This window comes from Orbicella faveolata, unplaced genomic scaffold (genome assembly GCF_042242905.1).
Source record: "Orbicella faveolata isolate gen_17 unplaced genomic scaffold, um_ofav_v1 contig_14, whole genome shotgun sequence".
NCBI classification, from domain to species: domain Eukaryota; kingdom Metazoa; phylum Cnidaria; class Anthozoa; order Scleractinia; family Merulinidae; genus Orbicella; species Orbicella faveolata.
The window spans coordinates 8,708,612-8,736,398 of NW_028301541.1; the positions used below are offsets into that span (position 1 = coordinate 8,708,612).

At 38.5% G+C, this 27,787-nt stretch overlaps 1 protein-coding gene and 1 non-coding gene across 2 annotated transcripts; both read left to right on the forward strand.

The window, feature by feature from the left end:
- The first annotated feature begins 4,872 nt into the window (after positions 1–4,872).
- Positions 4,873–9,642, forward strand: LOC149113815 (uncharacterized). The gene has a single exon (XM_089287396.1). It carries the CDS (start codon positions 4,873–4,875, stop codon positions 9,640–9,642), a length of 4,770 nt encoding a protein of 1,589 aa, XP_089143522.1.
- Positions 9,643–13,372: 3,730 nt separating this feature from the next.
- On the forward strand, positions 13,373–13,456 carry Trnal-uaa (transfer RNA leucine (anticodon UAA)). The gene has a single exon. It is a non-coding gene; the product is annotated as a tRNA-Leu (tRNA).
- Positions 13,457–27,787: the final 14,331 nt, after the last annotated feature.

Here is a 27,787-nt window from a genome sequence, read left to right on the forward strand (position 1 = left end):
GATTCTTAACAACAAAGTAAAATGTAAATTCATTTTTTACTCCGCGCTCTCCTTGGCGTCGCAGTTGCTTAAGCTCCGGATTGCGTAGTAAGTGCAGCCTTGCATGTGTGTTTGGGTATGAGATAAAAAAAAAAGTTGTCTGACTGTTTTGGGTGGTTGGGTGTGGTCACAGGGCGTAACTCGCGCCTTTAGGATTGGTTGGGAAGGCTGAGTGGGGGGTGGTGGAGGGTGGGGGGAGAGTAGCAAGGCTAATTCACAGAGTTAATCACTTGTCAGTAACTCAGGAAAAAAATCAAACTCAGTCAGCCATTAACCCCCGCAGAAAATCTTTTAGCGGGTTAGGGTAGGTCACCCATAATCTTAAGCCCAAGATCTTCCAAGGCCAGCGTCAAACACAGTGATCTTGGGAGAAGATTAGGTCACCCTCTCCGAAGAACCTCCCCCTAGAAAACAGATTTTTAATGGAATGATTTGCTTGAAGGAAAGGTGCCGTTAACACTGAGTGGAACTCCCGTGTCCTGTCAGTCATCTTATCGCGCATTTCCTTGGCCGTCAACAACACAGACGAAAGGTTAAAATCTTACACATTGAGTCATGCATGTATGTATAGTATATATACAGTGAACTCTCGACTTGCGGACACCCCGCTATGCTAACAAAATCCAGATCCCCGGCAAAAGCTATAGAGGTTTGACTGGAAATTACTCCCGCTGTTTACGGACTCTCGCCAGTACGGAATTACGGACACTTTCGTCAGGTACCAAAATGAGAATTTTATTGTTTTGACTCTCGATAAAGTGGACACCGGGTACTTCTCATATAACGTAATTATGTAAAATCACAGTCTGGTGTTAATCACTTGTCACAATACACTTCAAAAGACTTCTGGAATGTTTATTTTCATATGAATTCTTTTTTTCTCTCTCTCTGCACAATAGTCCTTGCTTCACAGACGACATTGTCTATGTTATTTATTGGCATGTTAGGGGCACTTGTTATCTTACATCCCGCTATTACGGACTCTCGCTATTACGGATACTAAATGAGGTCGCTGAGCGTATCCGCTATGGCGAGAGTTGACTGTATCAAGGAAACAAACATGTACCTAAACTTCGTAATTGTAACGTAAATTGCGAATGAAAACTGAAACGCAAGGGAAAAATGAAACCTCCCTATCGTGTGGCAGTGACAGATGCTATTAAAAGCCAAAATAAGACTGTGCCAAAAGCCACAAAATAAGTGATGAGACTGGATACTGGCTAAAGAGAATTACAAATGCCAGTATAGCTACTGTGGTCTTCAAATGTGAAATAGCTTCTCGCTCTACTTCTTTAATTAATTCGATACATGTTCCGCACATATAAAAAAAGACTCCACAGCCCGTCGAAACTGAAAGCGTGTCCCATGGTTCGAAAGTCTGATAATTTGTACGTCAATGTTATTTTGAAGGAGACGCTATTTTAGCTGCTAGAGGCTAGAAATTTGAATTTCATTCTGATTTAGCTTTCTCATCGAACGGTAAGTAATTGTTTTTACCTCACATGTGCATCTACATTTAATTTGGTCGATAAAAATCGTAACACATCACAATAACTTTTTGAACTAAAGAATCAACGATAACTTTTGTATATTTAAGATAAACTATATCATTACTTGAACACAGCAATTACTGACATTTATAAATTGCAATTGGCCACTGAGAAATATAAACTCGTCACATTAACTGGCTGATAGTCAATGAGATGTTAGGCTTGGTAAACCTTGCCATACATTACATAAAATTGCTCAAAAATGTAACATTATGTAGCGGAATAGAAAAATAATAACCTCTTTCAGAAAATTAATTCTGATGAGTGGGCGCTGAACGGAACATTTTTCTTTGAATCTCTGAAGTAACAAAATAAAAATAAGCATTTTGGACTTCTTTCTAATCAGAAAGTTATCCGTTATATAGTTCAGTATCGTGGTGTTAATTAACGCACTGGAAAGAAAACGTAAACAATACATTGGTGATTCTTCTGTCACTTGATTGCAGACAGAGCCCCTGTTGTGATGTGACGTGGTGTTACAGGCCTTGAAAGGTTTTCTTTCGCAGTGGAAAAGGGAATTGTAAGTAGAGGTGAGTATTCATTTGATTTGTATCATCAGGTTCGTGGCAGCTCTGAGAGTATTCATTTTGTTTTCGGTAGATATCCTCATCTACTCTCCTTTTATTTCTACATACATACACACTTTATTGAACCTCGCAAGTGGTGATTTTAAGGAAAAGTAAATTTAGAAAAGACTGAAACTGTTACAATGATTGTTAACAATACATTAGAAGGGATAACACGATTACGCCTACAAAATACTTGTGTACACTGATTGTGTTGTAATCTTGCAAAACTGAGAACATAACGCTTTTGTTTGTTTTACGCAGCTAGCCACAGTGGAGGAAAAAAGTCAAGGATGGATTGCCTCTAAGATGTTTGATGTTGTAACTGTGCATTGAAAAGATTTAAATGACACTGATAATTTATTGTCCTTTTCAAACGAACATCGATTTTGCTGATCCAGACTGAATTGGATTTCATTCTGATTTTGACTCATCTAGTAACGGTAAGAACAGTGAACTTAACCTAGTAGTTATAAGATATTGTCTATTCGATGTATGCCCTCCTCTTTACTGTGCACAATTTTTTTTCCATATATATTTATTAATGAAGACATGATTGATCATCGCAGTTATACACCCAACTTAAGCAGTTGTGAAATTAAAGCCTGAAACAAAAACAAAAAAACATTTCAGGCCTGTGCGGGATTCGAACCCATGACCTCTACGATACCGGTGCAGTGCTCTACGTACCGACTGAGCTATCAAGCCAGCTGGGAGCTGGTCACTCCGCTGTGAGTTCATAATATGCCCGTAATGATGAAGAATGTAGATGTCTTTCTCCGCCGTTCAAATATAAGATCTTTCATATATTCATTTGTATATTTATTAATATTAAACACACATTGTTCTTAGGGGAAACGCCGCGTTGATGACGTGGATGAAATTGGATTTCTTTCTGAACATCTCAAGCAACGATTAAAATAGTAAGTTGAAGCTATGCTTTAATGATTATAAATACAAATTTTAAATTTATGTTGTAGGAATGTGGATGTAAAAATAATTGTAAGTTCGATTGCAGAAAATCGCGCCTTAGAAGATAATCCTTGTTGATTTTCAGTTTCGTGCAAGCTGAAATTCGTCTGTGGGTTTCTTTTTTGTGTGTTCATTTTGTTTGTGACTATCAGTTTTGCACGACTGTCAGCCTCTGATTAGCAGCTACATGCCTTTATATTCATGTTTGACCTGCAATTTTGTGCTTCTTTCTCTGTAACCTCCAGTTTTCTGTGTTTATTGGACGCTTTGCGTCTAAATTTATCTCTGAGGAAAAAAAATTCAGTTTTGCGTGTTCCTGTACATCTGTGACTTTCAGTTTTGTGGGCTTATCTTCGGCAAATCAGTCCAATTACGTTTGTTTATATTTGTCTGTAAATTTGAAGGAATGTATGTTTTCTATGTTTGTCCGTGACTTTGAATTTCTGAGGGGTTAACCTTTGTCTGTAGGAGAGGGCAGAGTGGTCGAGTGGTTTAGTGCGCTGGGTTGGAAATCTTGGGGTGCTGGTTCAAAATAATCCTCCACCCTACCACTTTCTGGTTTTGTTCTCGGTAGTTCGGAGTTTATATATATTTATTTATATTTATTTATTCAATTATTTTCTTATTTATTTCTGTATGTTTCGGTCATGTATCTCTGTCATCTCTGTTGTACTTTTATGTCAGCATGGAGTTAAAGGCAAAAACATGGACTTATTAAATTGGAATAAAAGTCTTCAATCAGACCTGGTGTTAGTTTAATTTTTCTCTTATCTTATAGGCTAGCAAAGTCAAGAAAGACTGTCGCTTTTGTGTTCTTTAAACCAAGAGAAAGGAGAGTGGTGAGTTTACTGAGTTATTAATAGTTTACATGTAGTATTGTTATAAGTTGTTTTTCAAACAAAGATTACCTTAATGATATAGTACTAAGGAAATAGTTATTAGAGACGCAAATCATATTTCCACGCCAACAATTTCCAACTGCAATATTATGGCAGTCCTATCTTACTTTGCTCTAAAACTTTGCCTTTCTGAAGGCAGAGGAAATCTGAAAATAGATTCTTTACTGTTTAATAATACACGTGCCTGAATAATAGATGTATTGTTGACATGTCATTCAATTTTTAACTTTTTTCCCTTATTTAAATTGCCAAATAATTGTAATGTGCGTTAGAAGTTCCAGTCGAAATAATAAACTCGTGTTCTAATCAGAGCAATGTTAAATCAAAAATAATTTGGATTTCCGGATAAATTTCTCTTTTCAGAAACTACTACTAAACGTTAAACGGAGTTTAAAGCGAAACTTGGTTTAAAATATGTAACCAAATTTGTGCGATAAATTTATTCCAGCTTATATCCTGCTGTGTACTAACGAAGAGGCAAGAATTTTTTAAGTATGTAACTGCTTCCTGATTTTGAAAACAAATAACAGAATAGATATTCATAAAAAATCTCTCGTTTCCAAAAATCCTTTATTTTAATCTCAGCAGATCAAGCAAGCAACCACTGCAAAAATATATAGACAGTCGTGAGCTCACTGTCTTTCCATGTAAAATAAATGAATAACTCTCCTCGCTGCAATCTTCTTATTGCGCTACGATTTCCTGAGCCAGACTGCAATAGTATACTACTAAATGTTTATATTAAAATCATACCAACAGCAGTTAACAAATGGATAAACCGACATGGTTCCAAATTTTTGTCCACTTTTACTCTCTGTTTTGTTCTAATAGAAGTTCTTCAGTGACATGTACAACGTAGACGAAGTTATACAAGTCATCTCGATCGGCCTCATTGTTACAGGCTACCTTCTCAACACTAATCGATTCCTAAAAGCAATCGAATTATGCAAGGAATGCTTGTTCATTCTGAAAGAAAGAGCAGGTATAAAAGACGAGAAACTCACCAAATCATTCTACGTAAAGATATATTTTACAATGTGGAAAGCATGTAGTCTTATTAGTGATACCACAAACGCCATAAAATACGCAGAAAGCCTAGTTAAGCTGAGCTTAGAACTAGCAGAAGTGTATTTCCGTGAAAGTAAATACGCACAAGCAAAAAATCTCTCTGAAAAAGCTCTCCTTATCAGTAAAGAAATTGAAGACAGAAGTGGAGAAGCTTCCTCTTACATAAACCTTGGAGCGATATATATATCAGTTGGCGAATATGAGAAGGCTATAGAACTTCACGAGAAAGCACTTGTGATCCAGAAAGAAATTGGAGACAGAAGAGGAGAAGCTTCCTGTTACACAAACCTTGGAGTGGTGTATGGATCAATTGGCGAATATGAGAAGGCTAGAGAACTTTACGAGAAAGCACTTGTGATCCAGAAAGAAATTGGAGACAGAAGAGGAGAAGCTTCCTCTTCCGGAAACCTTGGAGCGGTGTATCGATCAGTTGGCGAATATGAGAAGGCTAGAGAACTTCACGAGAAAACACTTGTGATCCAGAAAGAAATTGGAGACAGAAGTGGAGAAGCTTCCTCTTATGGAAACCTTGGAGCGATATATATATCAGTTGGCGAATATCAGAAGGCTAGAGAACTTTACAAAACAGCAATTGTGATCCAGAAAGAAATTGGAGACAGAAGTGGAGAAGCTTCCTCTTACACAAACCTTGGAGAGGTGTATCGATCAGTTGGCGAATATGAGAAGGCTAGAGAACTTCACGAGAAAGCACTGGTGATCCAGAAGGAAATTGGAGACAGAAGAGGAGAAGCTTCGTCTTCCACAAACCTTGGAGTGATATATATATCAGTTGGCGAATATGAGAAGGCTAGAGAACTTCACGAGAAAGCACTTGTGATCCAGAAAGAAATTGGAGACAGAAGTGGAGAATCTTTGTCTTACACAAACCTTGGAGTGATATATATATCAGTTGGCAAATATGAGAAGGCTAGAGAACTTCACGAGAAAGCACTTGTGATCCAGAAAGAAATTGGAGACAGAAGAGAAGAAGCTTCCTCTTACACAAACCTTGGAGCGGTGTATCGATCAGTTGGCGAATATGAGAAGGCTAGAGAACTTTACGAGAAAGCACTTGTGATCAAGAAAGAAATTGGAGACAGAAGTGGAGAAGCTTTCTCTTATGGAAACCTTGGAGCGATATATATATCAGTTGGCGAATATGAGAAGGCTAGAGAACTTCACGAGAAAGCACTTGTGATCGAGAAAGAAATTGGAGACAGAAGTGGAGAAGCTTTCTCTTACGCAACCCTTGGAGAGGTGTATGAATCAGTTGGCGAATATGAGAAGGCTAGAGAACTTCACGAGAAAGCACTTGTGATCCAGAAAGAAATTGGAGACAGAAGAGAAGAAGCTTCCTCTTACACAAACCTTGGAGCGGTGTATCGATCAATTGGCGAATATGAGAAGGCTAGAGAACTTTACGAGAAAGCACTTGTGATCAAGAAAGAAATTGGAGACAGAAGAGGAGAAGCTTCCTCTTATGGAAACCTTGGAGCGATATATATATCAGTTGGCGAATATCAGAAGGCTAGAGAACTTTACAAAACAGCAATTGTGATCCAGAAAGAAATTGGAGACAGAAGTGGAGAAGCTTCCTCTTACACAAACCTTGGAGAGGTGTATCGATCAGTTGGCGAATATGAGAAGGCTAGAGAACTTCACGAGAAAGCACTGGTGATCCAGAAGGAAATTGGAGACAGAAGAGGGGAAGCTTCGTCTTCCACAAACCTTGGAGTGATATATATATCAGCTGGCGAATATAAGAAGGCTAGAGAACTTCACGAGAAAGCACTTGTGATCCAGAAAGAAATTGGAGACAGAAGAGAAGAAGCTTCCTCTTACACAAACCTTGGAGCGGTGTATCAATCAATTGGCGAATATGAGAAGGCTAGAGAACTTTACGAGAAAGCACTTGTGATCCAGATAGAAATTGGACACAGAAGAGGAGAAGCTTCCTCTTACGGAAACCTTGGAGCGATAGATCAATCAGTTAGCGAATATCAGAAGGCTAGAGAACTTTACGAGAAAGCACTTGCGATCAAGAAAGAAATTGGAGACAGAAGAGGAGAAGCTTCCTGTTACACAAACCTTGGAGTGGTGTATCAATCAGTTGACGAATATGAGAAGGCTAGAGAACTTCACGAGAAAGCACTTGTGATCCAGAAAGAAATTGGAGACAGAAGTGGAGAAGCTTCCTCTTACGCAACCCTTGGAAAGGTGTATGAATCAGTTGGCGAATATGAGAAGGCTAGAGAACTTCACGAGAAAGCACTTGTGATCCAGAAAGAAATTGGAGACAGAAGTGGAGAAGCTTCCTCTTACGGAGACCTTGGAGGGGTGTATCGATCAGTTGGCGAATATGAGAAGGCTAGAGCACTTCAGGAGAAAGCACTTGCGATCCAGAAAGAAATTGGAGACAGAAGTGGAGAAGCTTCCTCTTACACGAACCTTGGAAGGATTTATCGATCAGTTGGCAAATATGAGAAGGCTAGAGAACTTCACGAGAAAGCACTTGTGATCCAGAAAGAAATTGGAGACAGAAGTGGAGAAGCTTCCTCTTACGGAAACCTTGGAGAGGTGTATGGATCAATTGGCGAATATGAGAAGGCTTCAGAGTGCTGGGAAAAATCGTTGGCTATGGGCAGAAATATTGGCAACCGTAGCACTGTAGCTTCCTCTCTTCTGGACCTGGGAGATAACTTTTACTCTCTTGGAAAGTACCACAAGGCTAACGAATATAACCAGAAAGCACTTGTCATCTTTGCAGACATTGAAGACAGACGAGGAGTGGCCAGGGTTTCCGTCAACCAAGGAGCTGTGGAGCAAGCCGTAGGTAACTTAATAAAAGCAAAAGAATATTTTGAAAAGGCGCTGGCTATGAGCCAAAAAATTGGAGACAGGGAACTAGAAGCACATAGTTATCTAAAGCTTGGAGATTTTGTTTTCGCGAAGTCTGACAATGATAGAACGGAAGAATATATCAAGAAGGCACTTGCATTAAGTGAGAAGACTGGAGATGTTCAGACACTGTTGGGGTCTCTCATTAAAATGGCAAAGCTTAGAGAGAGACAAGGAAAGATTCAGGAAGCAATCTCGTATTTACGTTCTGGTATTGAAAAATGCGAGGAAATGCGCAACTCCCTCCGCGACAACGATCAACTTAAGATTTCTATCTCGGATCACAATATTTTTTGCTACAGAAATCTCAGTAACTTACTCTGCGAAACCGGGAATCCTACTGAAGCTCTGTATGTTTCAGAGCTTTCGAAGGCCAGAGCTTTGGCAGATTTAATGTCAGCTCAGTACTCTTTGGACAATCAAATGCCAGCTGACTCTGGAGCATGGTCTGATCTTGAAGGCATGGTGGGAAAAGTGTTTAACCGCACTTGTCTGTACGTCTCATATTATTCTGACAAAATACATTTGTGGATTCTTAAAGCAAGGGGAACCACACATTTGCAGGTGATAAAAGGAAATGACCTGTTAGTTCGGGAAGGATCAAGTCAGCATTTGGAAAAATTTTTTGATTTCAGAAGTTTTGGCATTTTACCAGAGGAGATTTGCGAAGACCAATGCTTACACGGTTTTCTACCAGAATCGAAAACATGGAATGACGACAGCCATGAAGGTTGGCGAATTGGAGAGGAACGTAGAGCTGACCAAGGACCTAAAATGAACCTTCCTATCTGTTACAAACTAATCATCGCTCCTGTGGCGCGCTTCCTTGAGGGCCCTGAAATCATCATTGTTCCTGATCGCGCTTTATACCAAATTCCATTTGCCGCCTTAACTGATGAAAGCGGAAAGTACCTATCTGAGACTTTCAGGATCCGTATTGCTCCTTCTCTAACAACTCTCAAGCTCATTAATGAAAGTCCAGCGGACTACCACTGTCAGACGGGTGCTTTGATAGTGGGAAATCCTGATGTTGGTGAGGTGCATTTCAAAGGAAAACTCACAAACATTTCTCGACTGCAATGTGCAGAAAACGAAGCGAGGATGGTAGCAAAAAAGCTAGGAGTTGAGCCTTTGTTAGGACGGCAAGCAACAAAGCAGGCGGTACTTGAAGCGATGAATTCAGTGGCTTTGATTCATATCGGCGCACACGGTGATGCTGAAAGAGGAGCAATTGCCCTTGCACCATCTTTTCGTGTTCCTAACGGAATACCTCAAGAAGGACTCTACTTATTGACAATGTCTGACATTTCAAAGATTCGACTGCGAGCTAAACTGGTAGTCCTTAGCTGTTGCCACAGTGCTCGTGGGCAGACAAAGGCCGAGGGAGCTGTCGGAATTGCCCGAGCATTCTTAGGATCTGGCGCACGCTCAGTACTGGTATCACTGTGGGCCCTGGATGACAAAGCAACAGAGCAGTTAATGACTCATTTCTACGATCACCTTGTCGCTGGGGAAAGTGCTGGTAAATCTCTACACGAGGCCATGAAGTGGATGAGAAGTAAGGGCTATGACGTGAACCAGTGGGCACCTTTTATACTGATTGGAGATGACGTGACATTTGATTTTGGAGAGAAAGGTAAGATTCAATGAAAACATGCCCAAGTGCTTTCTTGTTTCTAGTAATAAAGGGCTTTTGGCATTTACTTACAGTTTTTCTGAGATGTCATCGATCGAGCTGTATACATATTTTCGACAGTGTATTAGGTTCTATCTCTATTTATTTCTTTAAGTGTTTGTCGTTTGATCTTGAGCGGCTCACGTATTATTTGTTTTTCATGACTGATAACTAGCTCTGTCGATCATGAGAGTGTAAACCATGAAATTACCTACAGTGTAATACAACGCAATCAACAGGCCACAGCCATTTATCATATTATAACGAATTTGAAGGGAAATTTTAGAAAACGAGAAATCTTGGAAAGTAAGAGCAACAAGCGAGTGCCTCACATATTTCGTGAGTGTTTCAACATATCGTAATGTTTTATGACGATATAATTCAAGGCTTCAGATTATTTACTCGGGCCAGACGGTAAAACACGGTTGTCTTGCTTTTAGCATAAAATATAATACTGAGTTGATCAGAGCGCGCGCAGCCCCGAATTTTTTTTTTTTTTGTTGATTTAAGGAAATAATTTTAGATGGTTACTATTTTTTGTTGTTGTTTCTTTATTTACTCTATCAGGTGTTGGCAAGAATGACCAGGACGGCAGCGAGTGATCGCATGAGAAGTAAAATATGCCATGACATCGAGGGACAGTTTTACTGCTAGTGCTAACCTGTGTATAAATTAAATTGACGTTTTAACTTTTGATATTTTTCTGTCTAAAAGAATGCATCGGGAGAGATATGCGCAATAAAACTTTTGAGTTTTATTTCATATATATATTCACCGTTTTCAGGATAAACCGTTGCTTCTCTAGCAAGTAAAGTATACAATAGTTTTTGTAGAATAGTTGGTTACAAGTTATTTTACCGCAGTGTACGTACAGGTGCGTGTTGGACTCAAATAACTGCTTAAACCTCAAGAATTGAACAAGCTTAGTACGAAAGGTAACTTTTAGTATAGGAATGAAAGATGATGATATCAATCGTTTGGATGTTCGCTGCGAGGAAAAATAAGCAGTGTAACTAAGGCTTAACTGATACATCTAGTGTTTTACCAGCGAAATTCGTTGTTCAATTTGTAAATAATGTACCTGATGAAAAAAACATTGAGCGTTACACTTTGTAGCAATTGTTAAGGTAACTTGAAGAAATCAGGATTTTAAAGTACAGTAAATTAGCGTCAGAAATAACATGCATTTCCTTATTTGACGTTATTATATTTCTGAATATCTTAGTTTTGTTAGTATTTTCATAAATCAGACCTTGTTTACAAGACAAAAGAGCTTTACGATTTGAAATTTCGCCAATCCGTTGCGAGTCGATTGATTAGCGTAGAAAATGAAAAGAGTGTATAAAGTAGACCGAATTTTTGTCGAACACAAAGGCCAATGGAAGTCTAAATTTAAGGATTTAATTTCCTGTTTACCAGTAAGGTCTACAGTTAGCTTTGTAAATAGTGAAACAAAAACGCTGACCTGTTGGTTAAAGTTTTGTCAGGTAAATAAGAGTTTAAAATAGAGTGACATCAGAAATTGTTCGCATGACATTTATCACATTTATCGTGAACATTGTACTGTAGCCAAACAAGAAGAACTTTTTTTCATCCTTTAAGCATGTCCTCCTTAGGTAAAGTTGACGGGTCTCTTGTTTATTTTTAAATTTTTAACCTAGAGGAATAAATTAAAACTGCAAGCAACATAAATCTCAGCTGGACTCCGTTTCTGCAGGCTACTTCTCAACTATATTAGCCCCTAAAAGATACCAAGATCAGCTTTGTGAGCGTGGCGTAAAACAATTTTCACCCCTAAGAGATACTAATTCTAAAACAACACATCGTCTCCCGTTATATATATTTTTTTGGCTTAATATAGCCTTTATAAAGGTACTGCAAAAGTTCCGCTGTGGACCTTTTGATGCTGAGCACCAAAACCACTTTTTTAACCCGTATATGGTATGATGAGCACCCCCTGTTCTTTTTATAAGGGAGTTGGTCTTTCACCTCCCCCCATCCCCCCCCCCCCCCTCCCCCCAAACCAGGCATGTTAGGCGACTGGAAAAACAAATGCGTCGTCGACAGTACCTGAAGCACTTAGCTAATTGAAAACTTGAAGCTAATAAAAGTAAATAATTAATAACTGCTTTAGCTGCGTCGCGAAGATGAAGTTTCGAGCGTTAACCCTTTCTTTACGGGAGCAAGATCATTATGTCGGGCAGAAGGGCTAACTCTCAACACATCAGTTTTCTGAAAACGCTATAGGGCAACTCATTTACTTTTTTTTTTCAAATTCAAGTTGATATACGTAGCTACTTACACTGAGTGTTAACGGTCTTCCAATTTGAATTTCCTTTCCGTTCAGTTAAATGATTTTATTTTTGTTTCATTTTACTAGGAGCTGTAGGGTGGAGGGAAGTAAAGCTGCATATTTCTTTTCATTACATAGAAATCAGTGTTTTACTGGAAAATACAGCACTCGTAAAAGTTATGCAAAACCACATCCGGGATCCGAGTGGCAGATTTTCCATACCCTCACCAGTAAGAATATTGATGACGTCATTTCCCGCGTTTTCACGGTTGTTTGCGCGAACAGTCATTTGTCTTTATAATAAAAAGAAAACTACACGGTGGCTTGCAGATATGAATTTAATTTTCTCGTGTTTAAAATAATATTTCGCTCACTTGCTACGCTAGCTCATAAAATATTGTTTTTACCACTCGAAAATAAGATTTATATCTTGACGCCGCCGTGTAATATCCTCTATCTTGCATTCCTGGATACGGCGAGGAAACGCTACTATTTCACTTCGCGCGCTAGCGTTGAAGCACGGAAAAGGCCAGGAAACTGCATTTAAGATCCCCTGCAATGTAGCTGGCTACCCGAGCGCGCAATTGTAAGAGGAAACCAATAAAGCCATGTTCTTTATGACGTGAATTTAATCTCCGTTTTAGTTTATTTTTTTCGGCCAGGCAGGGTGGATAGCTGGTATTAGCCGGGGATTTCCGGACCGGCACGGATTTCCGTAGATACGGCCGAATATCCACTCTTTCTTTCGTAACTTTAAGATTATTTATAACCGAACTTTGAGGGTACCCAAAAATGTTTCTCTTGAAGTAAACAACATGAGATGAGGTCAGATCAAGCGTTTATTATGTCATGTTTGTTAAACAGATGCCATTTTGATCTCTTGGACCCGCCATCTTGGATTTGGATTTCTTCGCCAGAAAACGATAAAAACTAAATCAAAGTTAATAACATGATGGCTGAGAGTCATAAAAATGAAAGAATAATCACACAAAAGTACGAAAGCCATGGCAACGTAAAGTTCCGAGTAAAATGTCATGTCATACCAAAGTTATCTGACCACCTCCCCCGCCCCTCCCCCCGCCCCTCCCCCCGCCCCCGCCCGTCTGAATAGAGTGAAATTAATTAGAAGTAATATAGGTGAAAACAACATAATTGCCAATTAGAGCTAATGAGGCCAAACAGCTTAATTTTAAAAATTAATCAGACATTAGGTGTGATTGATTTTAAGGAATGATTAATAGATTCAATTCCATCAGGGAGTAGATTAGTAGCTTCATGGACTAATTTGGTGCGCATGTCTTTATTGTAGGACTGAGAAATTACTCCGGCCATTTTGATCGATTGTTCTCCATAGCTACAACCTGCCTGAATTTGGATAATACCAAACAATGAACTACCTTATTTGTATTAACACCAGGATGGCCGAGTGGTTAAGGCGTTGGACTTAAGTTCCAATGGACGTATTGTCCGCGTGGGTTCGAACCCCACTCCTGGTATTGCTTTTTCTTTTTTTTTCGTTCCGGTTTTTTCCCCTTTTTTTGGCATATTTCAAGTCAAACATCCAAAGTTGGAAAAATTATCTCTGATCGCCCTTCTTCCTTTCTTGGTAGCTAACTGAATGATCTGTGATCGCTTACACACGTGACTGATCTCTAACCCAACGTACGTCACCGACCAAACCGGCACGTGACCTTCACACACGTGACCTTCACAACCTATTTTCTTTGAAATGTTGGTCAAAGAAAAGATATGCAATCTAAGGCAGCTAAACGAGGCTAATTATATATGCTGTAGCTTCCAGAAAACGTATGAAAACATTCAAAATTTTTCTCCGGAATGTTTTTCTGCCCTATTGAATCGTTCTTTCACAGAAAGATTGTAAAATCAAGGACATTGATGACACTATGACACGGATACGAGTTATGGACGTAATCTTGTTCGAATTCGAGAAGAATTCCTGGGGGCGGGTGCCGTGTAAATCTCTGGGTGGGGGTGGACTAGATCACGATCAACTTGATTTTGCAATTCTATTCTAAACCAAAAACGTCTGATTTTTATACTCATCTTAGACTAAACTGCCTGATAATTCCTTAGGGAAGAATTGAAGTGTCCACATTAGACCTACCTAGCATATCGCAATGATTCGATCTAGCTCAAGGATGGCAGTTAGTAAAGAGGGGGGAGGGGACATTTATTAGGGACGGGAGGCTTAGCAAAAACGGGCTGATGGCAAAAACACACATCGTATTGCCCCTGTAGCACGTGTCTTGTGTGAGTGCGTAAGTTACCCATCGATTACAAACTTAAAATTTGGATTATTACAAGGGAAAAAATGGTCACAAATGGCCAGAAACTCGATGTTTATCTGTTCTCCACCATCTTAAAATAAATGTGATCAATTCTGAAGCAGACAGCGAGTAAAGTCATACAAATAGGTAATGACGTAAGCTCATTTGGGGGAATCCTTCTATTCTTGTTTATAACTAAATCATCGAAAACGAAATTTAAATTGCTTATTAACTCAATACGGGGAAACGAGGCTGTATTCTCTTAGGGGAAACCCCTTCTGTAGACGGTATTTATAACCTTTATCACGTGATCGCTCATATGATTAATTCTCACCTCCTTTACTGATTGGCTAATACTGTGATCAGTACTCACAGTTAAATGAAAAAAGATGTGAATCTCCATCACCCTGATTCCAAATAGCACGGAAAGATAAATGGCAGACCAGCTCTTGTGGCACTAGAAACAACTTCTGAGTTAACATTTGAGTTAACTTTTTTTTAATAATAATAAATATACGTGAAAAAATTACTCGATTCTGATTGGCTGCAGGCAGTGCAGTTCAAGTGTAACACCAATGCAAAAAGTGTAACACCAGTGCAAATTACAAATCGTATTTCTGGATTATGATTGGCTGAAAGACAACAGGAAATTTTCTAAGCCAATGATATCACGTAAAATGATGACGACAATGTCGCACGGAAAACTTGAAAACAGTTTTCTTGAATAAAAAAAAAATGCATGGCTTCAAGAAAGATCTTTCGGCACTTCCTCCACACGAATTTTTTCATTTTCATATTATTAATAAGCAATAATACGGTTTTCCTCGTTCAATTTGGGATTAATTTGCACTTGTGAGTTTTTCAAAAAGTTGGAATTACATTTGCCGAAGCGGCTCGTGCAGATTAATTTCAAATTGAACTCAAAAGCGTATGATCACCTATACGAAGATTTCACTTTTAAGAGGAAGAAGGAATCATGTTATTCTAGCCCTAGAGAGCTTCAGAAAACGACTATAGCAATGCGGTTACTGAATGAAAGGAACTGGGAGAGTTCGGGTGCTTTGATTTGCTCGGAATAATATTAATGATAATATAAAACTTGATACGATTCTTAGCTGTACGCTATAAAACAACAAAGGTATATCTTCTTAATCGAAACCAAAACTTAGGAGAAAACGGAAAAATAAAACGTCAAAATTTATGCTAATTAAGATCAGCGGGATAAAGTTTTTCTTTGTTTAAACTCCACTATTACCAAGCTGTAGTTGCCTTGAAAAAAAAGCCCGTGATGGTAAGATAATTAGTGCCTGATAATCTCTTTAAATAGAAGATTTTACATGGATGGCCGCGAGGAGATACGAACTTTCCCTTCGAGTGTTGAAGAATATTTCACGAACCACGAGTGAGCGCAGCGAACGAGTGAAATATTTTTCGACTCGAGAAGAGAAATTTCGTATCTCCAAGTGGCCATGTAATGTTCTTTTTATTATATAAACATCAACGCATTCCCAAGCCATTTCAGTTTCGCTGCGAAACGCACCAGTTGTTATGTAACCATAGCAACGGTGATCTTTTTCACTTGTGAAGAAATCATCAGTTCTCGGTCGAAAGCTCACCTGCTATTCCATTGTTGTTTATATAATATTTATTATATAGACATGAGTGTTTTTCGGAAAATAGGCCATTTGTAAAATTCACACGAAACTACATCCGGGGCGCCAATGGCATATTTCGATATTTTCAGGATATTGATGACGTCATTTCCCGCTTTCCCCCGGTTTTTTGTGCAAACAGTCACTTTGTCTACTGAAAAAGAACATTACAGTTTGAAGATGTGAATTTTATTTTCTCGAAAACAATATTTTACTTACTCGTTGCGCTTGTGTGTAAAATATTTTACCACTCGAACTGACAATATTCATATCTTCGCGCCACCGTGTAACATCCTTTGTCTCATACAGCTAACTTCGTTTGACAAAATCCGCGCCATTTTCGGCCAAAATTCCTTGACCTTGCACAGTCACTGAGTGACTGGCGAAATCTATCAACGATCTGTTCTCCACATTGGGAGAGAATCGGAAGTAAGGCAAGGTTCTGGGTCTTTCTGCGAGTTCTTGTAGTTTGCCGACGGATATTGCCCGAAATTTAAAGGGCTGAACGGAAACGAGAATTAATAAAAAGATAGGTTGTAAAATGTTCAGTGGTGATGCAAGTTCGTCAAAGACTTAGAATAGAGTTGTTAAAAGAGTAGATATCATACGTTGCCCGGTTGTGTCTTTACTTTTATTTTTTATTTTTTTCCAAAAAAAAGAGAAAATGAATACTCCCTATTGCAAAACCCATTCTTTTTGTTTTGCGCCTAACATCTTTTAACAAGATAATTTTCATTACTCCCTTTCGTTTGGCCCCATGTTTAAGCTCCGTCCCCATTGACCCTTTTCTATCCATTTCCCTACCCATCCCCCAATTTTCTTCCCATCTCCCGCACTCCTTGTTTTCTTCCCCTGTAATTATTCCCCTGTAATTATTCCCCTGTAATTATTCCCCTGTAATTATTCCCCTAACTCAACCTCTTACTATTTCCTTTTTTTCGCTACTACTCCATCTGTTTTTCATTTAAGTGCCTCTCCTGTCCTCCTTCCATCATATCCGTCATACCACTTCCTCCCCAGCACTCTGTGTGTTTCGTTTCTTCCCTAATTATTGTTATTTCTATGATCAGTCCTAGCTCCTTTAAAAACTTGAATATCTCTGGAACGAATAGGATATTTGAAAACAGCAAACAGCATTTTTCCTTTCGTAGAGACTACCTGTTTTTAAATGGTTTAGATAGGAAAGATGCGTATTTCATCAATAAAGTAACACTTTAAGAAGGAATTCACCAGAAAGTTTGAGTAACAAGTGGAACAAAACTTTGTACTGAGATTATTTACATTGTATTGCAAACTTCTGTACGACTGCCTTAAATATCTTCTCACAAGAAATCAAGCCTAACAACATCAAAATAATGTCGAAAACATCTTTGGAAGTTCATATGAAACACTTAAAATTACTCCTGAAATGATACTGATGTTTGCACAATTTTTCTGAACTTTGAAATTTATTCTCTTGAGTTTCTACGGGAAATTGTTTTTGCTGCTATTTCAGGCGACTGTATCTTAGGAAATGCAAAAAGGACTGTAACATATACTTAAGATTATTCTGGTACGAGGTTTTTGTCCTCCAAAAACTGAAATTGGTCGATTTCCCATCGGATTTCCTGTAAAATTCTTCAGAGCGGAAAAACGTACTTCGCAGCTTTCTATGCGTACTTGCGGGGCCACTTGCGGGCTTAGGTAATCGGCTCAGGTAATAATGCGTATAGCTTTGCGCATGCGTATAGCATGCCATAGTTATTACAGCTAATATTCCTATTAGCATGTTAGCGTATCGTGTGCCCTAGTTTTTTTAATATGTTTTTAAAATTGTTTTATTTTCAGACACATTTTTGTTATATTTTTACTGTAATCTTAATCTTACATTGTAAAGCGCTTTAGAATATTTTATAATTTTAGCGCTATATAAATCTATCATTATCATTATCATTATCATTATCATTATCATTATCATCATCATTATCATCATTATTATTAATGCGGGCTACAATGGTGGAAAGAACGGCGGACCGTAATAGTGAAGGTACGCGAGGATGTCGCTGGGTTGATTTATCTATATTTGATGAAGCATGAATTTTTTTTTTGGCACTTCGCTGTCAAGAAAACAAGTCTCCCCTTGCCTGCTGAGAGGCTCTCTTGCTTATATATTCAGTGGTATGCTTATATGGATACAATATGTAAAGAGGGTTTGTGGAAAACAGACCTTCTTTAGGTTAATTAATATGTATTAAAAAGTTGTTTCCCCACGAAAACAATATCCAGCTTTCCATTAGTGACGTGAAAATGCTGCTGCTTGCCCGAAAAATTGGGAAAGCGTAAAGAGTCCCTTTTCGTTTTCCGCGCTGTGATTTGGGTATCCCTGAGTTTTGGGTACCCCCATACCCAAATCCCTAGTGTTCTGGGTATCCCCACTGGGGATACCCAAAACACTGAAAGCTTAAAACTGGCGCAAGTGAAATCATCCACAAGTCTGCTCAAAAACCCAATTATCTTCTTACTAAGCTTTGTCTCAATAAATTAAAGCGTTATTTTACTTGATATAAAGACAATACGTCGCTGAAAATAGTCACAATTTAGAACAGACTGTCTGATCCGAGTCAGCAGTATAACGACATACAAAACCGAAATCGCGCGCCAAAGTGCCTTGTATGAACATGCGCTTGGTACCTTTCGATAACCCTTGAAATGCCGTTATTTTAAACCCGAAGGGCACATTCTAAACGTCGTATAGTTCGGCAATTAAATTTAATCAATATGCGAACGAACACATTGAGATACGGCCGTCACGCAATATGCACACTAGTCTCAAGCTGTGAGTGACCTCTGTGTATGCTGCCTGTCTGCAATAAATTTTGTCTTAGATTTGTTTATTTATCGCTCTTTCCTTGACCATCCCTCCCATTAGATTTTGCCGGCGAACAGTTCTCTATGCCATTTAACGAGGTTTTTTTCCTTTGTTTTGGGAAGAAATGAAAAATATATAAATAAAGTGGACAAGGCTTAAATCTTTGGACAGGGGAAACAAGTAAAAGTAGGATACCCAAATCCCTAGTGATTTGGGTATCCCCTTCTGAAGTGTTGGCTTGCAATCATTTCTTTAATTCAGGGTAGCCAAATCGACCGAAGATAGAAAGGCAACGCAAACTTGCAAAGTCGAAAGGCAATCAAGAGAGAAAAGGACTAGAAATGCTAAATTGTAAGGGATACCCAAATCCCTAGTGATATGGGTATCCCCTTCGGGAGTGTTTGTTTGTCCTCGTTTCTTTAATTCAGGGTAGCCAAATGAACCGAAGAGTAAAAGGAAAAGAAAACTTACAAAGACGAAATTCATTTAAGGGAGAAAAAGACTAGAAATGCTAAATTGTAAGGGATACCCAAATCCCTAGTGATATGGGTATCCCTTCCCAGGGTGTTTGTTTGTTATCGTTTCTTTAATTTAGGTAGCCAAATCCACCGAAGATTAAAAAGGCAAAGCAAACTTTCAAAGACAAAAGGCGTTGAAGGGGGCAAAAGAAAAAAGAAATGCGAAAAATTAAGGGATACCCAAATCCCTAGTGATATGGGTATCTCCCTCTGGAGTGTTTCTTTGTCCTTGTTTTTTAATTCAGGGTAGCCAAATCGACTGAAGATTAAAAAGAAGCAACTTACAAAGACAAAAGTCATTCCAATGAGGAAAGGACTAGAAATGCTGAAATATAAGGGATACCCAAATCCCTAGTGATATGGGTATCTCCCTCTGGAGTGTTTCTTTGTCCTTGTTTTTTAATTCAGGGTAGCCAAATCGACCGAAGATTTAAAAAAAAGCAACTTACAAAGACAAAAGTCATTCCAATGAGGAAAGGACTAGAAATGCTGAAATATAAGGGATACCCAAATCCCTAGTGATATGGGTATCCCCTCCCAGAGTGTTTATTTGTTATTGTTTCTTTAATTCAGGGTAGCCATATGAACCGAAGACGAAGAGGAAAACAAAACTTACAAAGACGAAATTCATTCAAGGGAGGAAAGAACTATAAATGCCTAAATGTAGGGGATACCCAAATCTCTAGTGATATGGGTATCCCCGTCAAATATGACTACGTGTTATCCTTTCTTTAGTTCGAATTGAGGGTAGCCAAATCGACCGAATATACCATTCACCTTTCAACTCGGAAAGGACTGAGATGGGCTCCTGTTGAAATAAAAGTAACAAAAAGAAATGCATGCCTTCAAGTAGACCGAGAATGTCCCCGGAGATCTTTAGTAAAATTGTTGATTTTTGACTGAAGAAAAATTTACGAGATACAAAATATTTAGTCCAAACATTAACGGGATATGAATTACTTAGCCTCTACCCCAACCTCCCTCCTCTCCCACCCCCTCTATGAGGCCCCTATTCCCTTGAGCTTTCTCCACGTGTCTAAATCATGTGAGTCGGGATTTGCGTGGATTTTCGCGGGAAATACGGAAAATGTTGGAATATGTCAAAAGCCAGAAATATCCGGCAGGGTCTTCCAAAAACGAAAAGCTAATTTTGCGAAAATTTTGCAAAAACTTCGAATACGATGACCAAACAGATTGCTTGTGTTCTATATTGATAAAAGAAGAGATGGTACAACATTGAAGCGATTGGTGATAAAAGAAAACGAGAAATCGAGGGTTTTTGAGGAATGCCACTCCGCTGATTTTTCAGGCCATGCAGGCAGAGACAATCGGCATATATTCAATTCAAGCCATTAGACTGGCAAGTTTAAAAAGCCACCTCGTGATAAAGCTGTCTGCAAAATAGGATTGTTTCAAGAATCAAGAAATAGTTCTAGGCAAAAGGTTTTGCTTCAGAGTTGCTCGGTAATTCAAGACAAGCGGTTGACCCAGATTAACCTGCCTATGTAACGTCTGCTTGTCACGCCATTTCTTTTCATGTGGGTTAACGAAGAGGAGGAGAGTTTAGCAATTGCCTGTATAAAATTCGTGTCCTTAAAATATGTAAATATGTCAATGAGTAAATCAATAAGAAACTAAAATAAATCACACATAAATATTGTAGGTTAAATGTGCAAAGTAGGCTAACAGTTATAAGCGTTACAGCCCCTCCCAATACCACCGCCCTCCCCCAAAAATGTTTTGAAGAGTGTAAGTACATTAATTAAATGAATACAAAATACAGGCATACAAAAGTTATAAAATGTTTGAAACGTGTTTTTTTGAAATATTTGCTTAGATAAAACCCAGTCCAACTCGATGATAACAGTTGTGGCGTTTATATTTGCATGGTAAAGAATCCAGTTGATCGTGAATGCTGAATACATAAACGAGCCAGTAAAACATTAATATTACTCTATTTATCCTGAATCACGCGCGATATGTCATCGGTTCACGTTACACTTCGCGGTAGCTGTACGCAAAGCTTTGTAATAAAGAAGTTGAAAAAAAAAAATTGACAGTTAGAACGTCTATTTTTCTGGTCTCGAGCATATGCAATAATGTAATATACATCCGATGGAAAAAAACTACACAATTTTAAACTGCATCCACTCAAAACGTTCCTCGAGTCTTTATTCTCATTAGTTAGTCGTTAGTTCGTCGAGTCGTTATTGCATTTTTTGTGCGCTTCTAGCTATACCTTTTTTTTCCCTTCCAAACAATCTTTTCTACAATTTTTCAAGTTAAAAGGAATAATTTTTACACCAAATGATATAATAGGAAAATGGTCACCATAATCATTTAAGAGAAAACCTGTGCTTATTTTGTTGTCCAGCTAAGGAAATCTCTTGATTTTGTGTATGTTCACGCGCTCGTCTTCGCGCGGTAGTGACGAGAAAATCGTGCGCAGTAGGGGTACGCAATATAAGGAATCCCCTTAACGAACTCTTCGCGGCGTTTTGTTGTCATGTGTATGCGAAAGTGGCTATTGTTTATGGTAAATTGTTTTTACCATCCTTGTTTTTTGGAACAGATGACCCAGAGTGTGTGTGGAAATTGTGAATCTCCATTCAGCAAGGTAAGTAAACCTAAAATGCAATGAAAATGAGGAAAGTCAGTCCTTACTCGCCTTTATCTCCAATAGAAGCCGACCATCTCGACTTGGCCTCGAGAAGGACGACATACATTATAACGATGAAGAAACGATATTTTGTGCTTCTCTTAAATCAAATCTGTATGTATGTTAGCGATGTTAGCCACAAGGGAAACGCGTAATCTGATTGGCTTATGACAGCGGCTGTCTAACAATCGACAGAAACATGAAAAGGAAAATGGGGTTTGAATATCGACTTTGATTAGACAGATGCCATGGAATATGGTGTGACTGACGAATCATGAAACTTTTGCATTCCTTTCGGATAAGCCAGTCAAAGCTGAGGAGCCTAATAATACGTAACGTTCTAAAATGCAATGAGATCATTGATCGTTGCCGGTAGGGAAAAAAATTACTCCTTACACAAAATAATAGGAAATTTCTCATTTCGCACACTTTACGCGTTCTGGTCAGTTTAGATTTATTTTAAAGATAACAATATTGTTTTTTCATTGTATTACTTCAGCAGCCAAAACACTCAAATTGAAGAAAAGGTGGGTCCTAACTCACGTAATACGGTGGAAAAAAATCAGACGGTGCTGAAGGAATCTGTCAGTCCGTTGGTAAAGAACGAAGAAGAAAAAGAAAAAGAAGAAGAAGGAATGAAGTTGAGACGCAGATCCAAGATTAAGGTCAGTGTTCTTTTCTTTCCACCTGTCAGTTTTTTGTACTTCGTCTTTTCAGTAGTTTAATCTACTGTCAATTTTTGTTATATTGGTTTTAACAGACGGAGAAAATACAAGTCGTCGGAATGGTTAATGGCACAACAACTAAAACCGAAGTAGCAAAAACTAGGATAAGCTAGTATCACGGTGAACTGTGCAGTAGCACTAGCAGTAGCAGTAGCAGTAGCACAAGCGATCTATCTATTTATCCATCCATCCACCCTTCCGTCCATCCGTCTGTCTGTCTGGCTGGCTGGCTGGCTGGTTGTCTGTCTAACCCGGTAAACGGTATTTCGACGTGCAAGGGCCTTACTATATATACTTTTCTTAACTTTTTCTTCGAAAACAGTGAATCGGAAGATGAAGCAGCAGCGCAGAAGGAAGTCAAGAAAATGATCGACGAGGTAGAAAAACAGGGCGTACTTAAAACGATCATCAAGAAAGCTTGTGAAATAAGCGAAGAAGCGCTCGCAGACCTTGGTCGAGACTGTAAAAGAGGCTATTTGGCTCTCTGTGAGCTTACCACAGAAAAAGAAGGCGACAATCAAGACGTTGCAAGCTTTCGACAAAGCTTAAACGCACGATTGCAAGCCTCAGAAACCTTGTCAAGTGCCTTGGAAGAACAATTAGCTCGTCGCTTCCCGAAGCACTTGAGATGGGACAGAAAGACAGTTGCTGGCCCAACGGTAAAAATGATCGCCCACCGTATGACATACGTAACCGATGAAATACTGAGTCGGTTTAAAAAGTGATTTTTTTTCTCCTTCTTGTGAACTCAATTTTGACTATGGGTTTGCCGAGACTCCAATCTGGTAGTACGTACCCAACCGTCTCTATACTGCAGAGGACACAAAGATTCCATAATATCATTAGTAAAAACGGCTGAAAAAATTACAGCATTCAGGCAATATTATGAGGTAAAACTAGAAATTTCCTATCCTCACCCATAACATGTCACTGGAAATATGGGTATGATCGGTCGACTAAGGATACCTTAATGATAATAATAATAGTAATAATAATAATAATAATAATAATAATAATAATAATTATACATTTATATAGCGCTAATACTATGAAATATTCAAAAGCTCTTTACATATAAGAAGAAGCTCACAAACTAAAACAAAGATCTATAAAAAGGATAAAATGTGCTAGAAATACAACAATATAAAACGGCTCATGCAACAAAAATTATAAACAGTCATAGGCGATTTTAAAAAGATATGTTTTCAATCGTTTTTAAATATGTCCAAAGACGAGCTTGATCGTATGGCTAAGGGCATACGACCATTTCATTTTTCATCAGGGCATAAGACATGTCATCTTGGAAGATGGGACAGATTACACCACTATTCAAAAAGGACGATGAACTAAATAAAGCAAATTACAGGCCGGTTACTGTACTTCCTGCGCTAAATAATATATTTGAAAGACTCCTGGCAGCGTAACTTGGTGATTTCTATAGCTTGATTCTATCGGACTATATCAGCTCTTATAGGAAATTTCACAGCTGTGAAACTTCCCTGCTATGCATGACGGAGGAATGGAGAAGGATGAGAGATCAAGGGGACACTGTGGCAGTTGTATCTATGGACTTGTCAAAGGCGTTTGATGTAATCCAACACTCTCTTCTTCTTGCGAAGCTCAAAGCCTACGGATTGGACCAGGCAAGTTGTGCCCTGATTAAGGACTACCTTTCTTCAAGGAATCAGAGGGTCAAGATAGGGGATACTTTTTCAGAGTGGCTACATGCAAGACGAGGCGTGCCTCAGGGAAGCGTCCTCGGTCCCATGTTTTTCAATATTTTCATAAATGACATTTTCTTGTTTTGCGGGGATGTTAAGTTAAATGCTTATGCAGACGATCACCAAATATATTCATCGGACAGTGATCCTGTTGCGCTAGATGGGCGCATGCGTAACGCAGTCGAGACAGCAAACCGGTGGTACCGGCAAAATGGAATGTTGGCCAATGAAAGCAAACATCAGGCTTTGATCCTGGGAAAATCGGAACACACCTTCTCGTTTCCTACAAAGGACTCAATTGACATTTTGGGAATGAACATTGATAACAATTTAAATTTTCACAATTACATATCTCTTATTTGCAAAAAAGTCAACAACCAGTTTAATGTAATGCTTAGGTTCAGAGACCTTATTTCCAAAGACATTTTAGTGAAACTGTATAAGGCCTACATACTCCCTCATTTTGACTACTGCTCAACAGTTTGGCACTTTTGCAGTGCAAACAACAGGGACAAAATAGAAGCTCTTAACAAAAGGATTCTGAGATTCATTCTAAGCGATTTTGAATCGCCTTATAATGTGCTGCTAGACAGGGTAAAATGTCTCCAACTTCATGATCAACGCATCTGTAAATTCCTTACTACCTTGTACAAAAGTCTATTTTTCACTAGCTATCCGGCCTATATGAGAAACATGTTCTCGTTCCGTTCTACTTCATACAACATGCGTGGAAACTATATACTGGAAATGCCCAAACCTAAAACTACAACTTTTGGTCTCCACTCCTTTACTTATCTGGCAACAAAAAAATGGAATTCTCTACCCAATTTCATAAGGTTATGTAACTTCTCAGACTTCAAAAAGCACATCAGTAAAACCAATTCATAAAACATGTAAATGACAATTTTATAATTAGTTAACATAAGTCAATTGTAAATATGTAAATAGCAATTTCTATTTTAATTTTTCGTTGTCAAATATTTTGTTGTTCGGAAATATTAGCTGGTCAAGCTACTCTGAAATTCGAGCTTAAATAAAGTTTATGTATGTATGTATGTATGTATGTATGTATGTATGTATGTATGTATGTATGTATGTATGTATGTATGTATGTATGTATGTATGTATGTATGTATGTATGTATGTATGTATGTATGTATGTATGTATGTATGTATTTCTCGTACTTTCCCTAACATTATAAAGCCTAGTTTCAACATTGCCTACTAGATTATATTTTCTTTGTTTTGTTATTATAGTCAACCTAACAACTGGTTATTTCCCTTTACATCTATTATAATCTCATAGGCCGCGTCTAGAAAACAAGATAATTATATTATATAGATGGAGTGTGTAATAAACTGCTGATTTGTAAAGAGTTCTCGTTTGGAACGTTCTCGGTACAGAGCCATGTATTGGACGGGGATACCAGTATCACTAAAGATTTATATATACCAAATATTCAGCTCTCCCTTACATTTTAACATTTCCAATCTTTTCTCGTTGAATGGTGATGTCGTTGTAAATTTCCTTTGCCTCTTTATCTTCGGTCGATTTGGCTACCCTGAATTCAAAAAACGATAACAAACAAACATATTGTAAGGGAATACCCAAATCGCTAGGGATTTGGGTATCCCTTACTTTTTAGCATTTCTAGTCCTTTCCTTACTGGAATGACCTTTGTCTTTGTAAGTTTACTAACTTGCCTTTTAATGTTCGGTTCATTTGGCTATACCATGGATTGAAGAAACGATAACAAACAAACACTCTGGAAGGGAATGCACATATCACTAGGGATTTGGGTATCCCTTACAGTTTAGCATTTCGATCTAATCCTTTCCTCGTTGGAATGACTTTGGTCTTTGTCAGTTTTCTTTTCCTTTTAATCTTCGCTGTATTTGCCTACCCTGAATTAAAAGGAAAAAAAAAAGAACAAACAAACACTCGAGAAGGGGATACCCATATCACTAGGGATTTGGGTATCCCTTACATTTCAGCATTTCGATCTAGTCCTCGTTCCTCATTGGAACTTTCGTCTTTGTAATTTTGCTTTGCTTTTTTTTTTTATCTTCGGTCGCATTGGCTACCCTGAATTAAAGAAACAATAACAAATAAACATATTGGAAGGGGATTACGCATATCACTAGGGATTTGGGTATCCCTTACGTTTTGGCATTTCTAGTCCTTTCCTCATTGGAATGACTTTCGTCTTTGCAAGTTTGCTTTGCTTTTTTATCTTCGGTCGATTTGGTTACCCTGAATTAAAGAAACAATATCAAATAAACATATTGGAAGGGGATACCCATATCACTAGGGATTTGGGTATCCCTTACGTTTTAGCATTTCTTAAGTCCTTTTCTCATTGGAATGACTTTCGTATTCGCAAGTTTACTTTGCTTTTTTATCTTCTGTTGATTTGGCTACCCTGAATTAAAGAAACGATAAGAAATAAACCTATTGCAAGGGGATACCCATATCACTAGGGATTTGGGTATCCCTTAATTTTTCGCATTTCTTGTCCTTTCTCCCCTTCAAGGCCTAATTCGTCTTTGAAAATTTGCTTTGCCTTTTTAATCTTCAGTCGATTTGGCTGCCTGAAGTAAAGAAACGATAACAAACAAACACCCTAGAAAGGGATACCCATATCACTAGGGATATGGGTATCCCTTACAGTTCAGCATTTTGATCAGCTAGTCCTTTCCTCATTAGAATTAATTTTGTCTTTGTAAGTTTGCTTTGCCTTTTACATTTGGCTACCCTAAATTAAAGACACAATAAGAAGCAGGCACATTGCAAAGGGAAGTAATAGGAAAGAGCGATAAATAAACAAGTCTGAGACAAAGTTTATTTCAGACAGGCAACATACACAGAGGTCAGTCACAGCTTGAGACCCGCATGTTGCGTGACGGCCGTATCTCAGTGTGCCCGCTCGCATATTGATTTTATTCAATGGCCGAACTATCCGAGGTTTAGAATGCGCCTTTCTTGTTTAAAATGACGTGCATTTCAAGGATTATCGATAGGCACTAAGCGCATATTCATACAAGGAGCTTTGGCGCGTGAATACGGTTTTGTATGTCGTTATAAATGCGGACTAGGATCGGACAGTCTGTTATAAATTGCGACTATTTTCAGCGACGTTATGTGTTTATATCAAGATTTAGAAAGCTTTTATTTATTGAGACAAAGCTTCGTAAGAATATAAATGGTTTTTGAGCAGAATTATGCATGATTTCACTTGCCCCAGTCTGTGGTATTTAACACTTTCAGTGTTTTGGGTACCCAAAACACTAGGGATTTGGGTACCGGGGTACCCAAAACACGGGGATACCCAAATCACTGTGACACCGCTGTTGTGAATCGTGCCAAGGCCCCGCCGGCTAGGAAAGACAGGCTGCCCGGTGAGAGCCCTGGAACT